The sequence below is a fragment of the Hyperolius riggenbachi genome, chromosome 6 (genome assembly GCF_040937935.1).
Source record: "Hyperolius riggenbachi isolate aHypRig1 chromosome 6, aHypRig1.pri, whole genome shotgun sequence".
In the NCBI taxonomy this organism is placed as follows: domain Eukaryota; kingdom Metazoa; phylum Chordata; class Amphibia; order Anura; family Hyperoliidae; genus Hyperolius; species Hyperolius riggenbachi.
In genome coordinates this window covers 366,707,617-366,713,616 of record NC_090651.1, presented here as the reverse complement: position 1 = coordinate 366,713,616, position 6,000 = coordinate 366,707,617, and the positions used below count along the sequence as shown (strand labels likewise).

General features: G+C 42.1%; 1 protein-coding gene across 1 annotated transcript in view; it reads left to right on the top strand.

The window, feature by feature from the left end:
* Positions 1 to 753: 753 nt before the first annotated feature.
* Positions 754 to 6,000, top strand: part of HCST (hematopoietic cell signal transducer) — a 64,357-nt gene continuing 59,110 nt past the window's right edge. The window contains exon 1 of the mRNA XM_068243230.1: positions 754 to 919. Coding sequence (XP_068099331.1) covers positions 865 to 919 — 55 coding nt within the window. The 5' untranslated portion in view covers positions 754 to 864. The remainder of the gene's footprint in view (positions 920 to 6,000) is intronic.

Here is a 6,000-nt window from a genome sequence, read left to right as displayed (position 1 = left end):
CTGAGCGCCATGCGCCAAAATGACCTGATTCGTCTACTAGTACATGGCCACCTTAATTCATGCTTGTTACAGGCGCAGGGTCCTTTCACACCGGGATGGTGCAGTGCGGTATCTTTACTGCATCCCACCGCCGGGCAATGAAAGTCTATGGAGACTTTCATACTGCCACGGTACAGCGTGAATTGGCATTTTCGCCCCATCCCCGATGCTAGGACAAAGCTGAGGTAAAGCGCGTACTTGCGTCGCTCTGTGTTGGACCGGAAGTCATACTACTCTATGGGGACACAGGGATTTTAAAAATGTTGCCGTTGCCCCGCGCATGTGCAGAAGCTTATTTTAACAAAACGCTTCCATTCACTTCCACATAACCGAAGCAGGAAGTGACAGCAAGTGCGCATCACTTCCTGCTTGGCTGGTGGTCAGACAGGGAACACTGCGTTCCCTGAAGGCCTGTTTCTGGCAGTGCGGCGGGCACGACGCACCGCATTGCTGCCGCCAGTTTGCAGTGTGAAACCGGCCTTAGAATTGGACAGGAAGACTTATTACATCACATACAATTTCGGGAAGTGTCACTTCTGTCCCTTCAATGCTGTCAGCACGTAGCAGTAGCGGTATAAGAGGATGTTGCCCTTTAAGCAGAATGGGGTGAAGTGGTGGATGATGACTAATGCACGGAGCCCAGAGTGAGTCTGAGGCATGTGGGAAGGAGAGCTGCTACTAGAATGATTTCCTCCTAATAGTTCCCCCTCTCTCTCGTGTCATCGAGGGGAAGACAACAACCACTTGTTACTTCCTGTCTTGCTGCTGAAAAACAGAACGAGCTGGGGGGTCTGCTGGCAGAGCGAGGACTCTGAAGACTCCACCATGATGAGCAGCATGAAGTTCCTCCTGCAAGGCTTCCTCCTGTGGCTGTGTCTGGGTGAGGCTATAATTAATGAGATCTGGGGTGACAATGCGAGAGACGGGCCAGTGACTGAAGACTCAGGGAAGGGGGGTGGCGGGTCTGCAACCGGGTTCCGCAAAAATCTTTCAGTACAGGAAAATGTTTTTGTAAGTTTTTATTTATGTATTTCTAAGTAGAAAACAGCTGTTTGAGTCTATTGAGAAAGGGTCCTGCTTGATTTAAAGGTAGCCACATACCATAAAGCTTTTTTTCTTTGTCCTTTAGATCTTGTAATTTTGCTTGAAAAATCAGACCAATCCACCAAAGACTATTTAACCACTTAAGCTCTCAGTCGTTTTCACTTTATGCATCCGAGCAATGTTCACCTCCCATTCATTCGCCTATAACTTTATTACTACTTATCACAATGAACTGATCTATATCTTGTTTTTTCTGCCACCAATTAGGCTTTCTTTGGGGGGTACATTTTGCTAAGAGCTACCTTACTGTAAATGCATTTTGACAGTAAGAATAAGAAAAAAAATGGAAACAATTCATTATTTCTCAGTTTTTGGCCATTATAGTTTTAAAATAATACATGCCTCCATAATTAAAACCCACGTATTGCAATTGCCCATTTGTCACGGTTATTTCACCGTTTAAATTATGTCCCTATCACAATGTATGGCGACAATATTTTATTTGGAAATAAAAGAGCATTTTTCCCGTTTTGCATCCATCACTATTTACAAGCTTATAAAAAAAAATATATAGAAATATTTCACCTTTACATATATATTTAAATAGTTTAAACCCTTAGGTAAATATTTATGTGTTGTTTTTTTTAATTGTAATATTTTTGCTTTTTTTATTAAACATTTTATGTGGGTATTTTTGGGAGGGGGGAAGTAAATAGTGTTTTATTTAGGGAAAAGTGTGTGTAATGTAATTTTTTTTAACTTTTAGGTGTAGTTTTACTCTTTGGCCACAAGATGGCAACCTCGAGTTTGTTTACATGATGTCACTCTAAGCGTACAATGTATGCTTAGAGGGACATAGTCTCAGAAAAAGCGTAGCTTCCGAGAGAAGCTGTCGCTTTTTCAGCGGGGGAGAGGAATCAGTGATCGGGCACCATAGCCCGATACATTGATTCCTGGGCTACCGAATCCGCGGCCGGGGGTGCGCGTGCACGCGCACGATCGGCCGCGGGAGCGCACCTGTCCTCCTTGACGTTTTTATATGTCAAGGAGGACAAAGTGGTTAAAAAACTGTTTTTCTTTAAATATCAAATTCTTTTTTTAACCATGGTCGATAAACCGAAAGATCGAAAATGCAGGAGATTCAATTGATTTATCCCATAAAGAGAAAACAAGAAAAAAAAACATTTCTGCCTTTGATTTTTCTATGTAATCAATCAATTTTATTGAAAAAAAAAAAGGGAAAATGAAATGTTTTGGTTGAATCATGTATGACCACCTTTAGGCCTCTTTCACAGTGGAACGTTAAAGTCGCACGTTATAAAAATGTATAACGCAGACTAACGCACAGCAATACAAAGTCTGTGCGACATTCACAGTGCACACGTTGTGTTGTGTGTAATGTGTAGCAATATTTAGAAAGTGCTGCATGCTGTGCGTTTAGCAATACATTTGCTGTGTTATGTGTGTTGCACAAGCTCAGTAATGTTTTTTTTTTTTTTAAATGTAATGCATGCGCCGTTTTCGTTCCATCAGTATGCGACGAAAACGGCGCACGAAGAGACACATAACGCAGTGCAAAATAACGTCCAATTTCATAATCTTCATGCGTTAGGGGCACGTTGTGCGACTTTAACGTCGCATCAAACGCAACGTCCCGCTGTGAAAGAGGCCTTAAAGAGACACTGAAGCGGAAAAAAAAATATGATATAGTGAATTGGTTGTGTACTATGAATAACCGGTTCAGCGCCGCGGTCCGAAAATCTCATGCATCCGAGCAACGTTCACCTCCCATTCATTCACCTATAACTTTATTGCTACTTATCACAATGAATTGATCTATATCTTGTTTTTTCCGCCACTAATTAGGCTTTCTTTGGGTGCTACATTTTGCTAAGAATTATTTTTTTCTAAATCTATTTTAACAGGAAGATTAAGAAAGAAATGAAAAAAATTCATTATTTCTCAGTTTTTGCCCATTATAGTTTGAAATTAATATACGCTACCGTAATTAAAACTCATGTATTTTATTTGCCCATCTGTCCCGGTTATTACACCATTTAAACGATGTCCCTATCACAATTTATGGTGCCGATATTTCATTTAGAAATAAAGGTGCATTTTTTCAATTTGCGTCCATCACTATTTATAAGCTTATAATTTTAAATAATATAATAACATATTCTCTTGACATGCATATTTAAAAGTTCAGACCCTTGGGTAACTATTTATGTTGTTTTTGTTTTTTTTAATTGTATTTTTTATTTTTATTTTTAATAAAAAAAAGTGTATGTGGGTAATTTTTGGTGTGGGAGGGAAACTGTTAATTTTAAATGTAAAATAATATTTTTTTTTTATTAAAAATGTATTGTGGTGCAGTTTACTATTTGGCCACAAGATGGCCACAGTGAAAAAAGTCCTGGATGCGAACGATCTCGCATCCAGGAACTTAAAAGCAGGGGAGATGTTTCCTGGGGGCAGAAATACCGCGCTCTCTGGAGAGAAAGCGTCGGTATTTCTGAGGGGAAGATAGATCGGTGAATGGGAATTATATTCCCATTCACTGATCAGGGGGCTAGCGGCGGGCAGCGGGAGCGCGCGCGGGGGCGTGCCCGATCGCGCGCACGAGGTGGCGGCAGCAGCAGTGCCTATCTGGACGAGGAAGCTCGTCCAGATAGGCCGAACTGGATAATTACTAGAAGATTAGCAGCAAAGAAAATATTCTCATACTTTTATTTTCAGGTATATAGTGTTTTTTCTAACATTGCATTATTCTATAATATGTGCAGATTACACAACATTTAAAAACACACGATTGGTTCGCACGATGGCCAGGGGCCCCGGACCTCTCTCACTGGCCGGGGCCCCAAGGCCAATGCGCGACACCTGGAGGGGAGTGGAGGTGGGCCTGGACCTCTCACACCCAGGCTCTGGACCTCTCACATCCAGAAAACCCACCAACACTGCCTCCATACTGAATGCTAAATTCAACACACACAAGCAATAGAACACAGCAATACATGCATGCAGCTACATTTAAGTCGTCAGCAGGTGCTCGTCAGCCAACCAGTCATCCTGATTGGCTGACGAGCACCTGCTGACGACTTAAATGTAGCTGCATGCATGTATTGCTGTGTTCTATTGCTTGTGTGTGTTGAATTTAGCATTCAGTATGGAGGCAGTGTTGGTGGGTTTTCTGGATGTGAGAGGTCCAGAGCCTGGGTGTGAGAGGTCCAGGCCCACCTGCACTCCCCTCCAGGTATCGCGCATTGGCCTTGGAGCCCCGGCCAGTGAGAGAGGTCCGGGGCCCCTGGCCATCGTGCGAACCAATCGTGTGTTTTTAAACGTTTTTTTTCAGCTCTAGGACATGGCAGACAGGTGAGCGGTTAGGGAGGGACCCCTGTGGGAGGGATGCCTGCACGGGGCGGTCCTGCTAGCGATTTGCGTCCAACTGAAGCCTCCCACCTGAATGCTAATGGCTGCTAGATGTGGTATGGCAGGTAAAGGGTGTATGACAGTGCATCCTGATTGGCTGACGAGCACCTGCTGACGACTTAAATGTAGTTGCATGCATGTATTGCTGTGTTCTATTGCTTGTGTGTGTCAGATTACACAACACTCAGCATTTAAAATGAGTCTTTCAGAGCAGTCTGTGAAGTAATGACCTCTCCTCTAGCAGAGGAAAAGTAAACAGTCCAGGAACAGTTGAGATAATAAAAGTCAGATAACAGCCCTCTCCAGGACTAACTTAGTCGGAGAGCTTAATGGCTTGTTTGCATAAAGATAACAACTGGAGTTTCTCAACTCTTCCTGTACTGGAAACAATTACACTGATGTATCTGATCTTAAGCAGCCCATACACTCAGCCGATTTTCTGGCCGACCGATCGATCCCGATCGATCGATCAATCGATTGCAAATCGGTTGGCCAATCGACCGATCGACGGCCGATTTCGATCGATTTCGATGGATTTCCATCGAACTTGCAGGGTGGAAAATTTAGGTCGATCTGATGAGATTGCTTATCAGTTTGCATTGGCCTTAATGGAAATCTGATGGCAAAAAAATGCCATCAGATCGAATTTAAATAGATTTCAAACTGAAATCTATTGGAATTCTATCCTGGTAAAAAATGTTCTAAAAACGCATCAGATAGATCATCAGATGCATTTCTTATCTATCTGCTGCCAATCTGACGAGTGTATGGGCACCTTTAATGTTTTATTTCTTAGCTGTACTACACATAGAAATCATAATATCATCATTTTTTTTTCGCTTCAGTGTCTCTTTAACCATTTACCGCCATCCTAACGTATTAAAACGTCATGCTTACCGCTATTAACAGCAACATGACGTTTTAATACGTCGCGCATTCCCGCCGCTGCTACCGCCGTGTGTCCGCCGCTACCGCCGCCATTACCGTCGGGATCCCGTGCTGGGCGATTGGGGAAGAGGACTGAACAGTCCTCTACCCAATCGCAGTGCCTGGAGTGAATGGACGTGACCGCGAACAGCGGCTACGTCCATTCACATAAACAGGAAATGTAACAGTTTAATAAAGTGTGTAAAAAAAAAAAAAAAAAGTGAACACGTCCTATGAGTGTTCACCAGCGCCATCTTGTGGCCAAAAAGTATATTACACTTACAAAATACATACATTTTCAAGTATATACACATCATTAATAAAATTACACTTCCAACCCTCCCCCCCAAAAAAAACACTTGTAAAAAAAAAAAATCAGCTTAAAAAAAAATAATAAATAGTTGCCTTAGGGACTCAGCTTTTTTTATTCTATATTTTATGGGGGAAAATTAATTTTAATTTATTACATAGGGGCTTGTAATTATGGCCAGAACAAACAGAAAAATAACCACTTATATTTCAAAATAATATACTGTCGCCATACATTGTGGTAGGGAC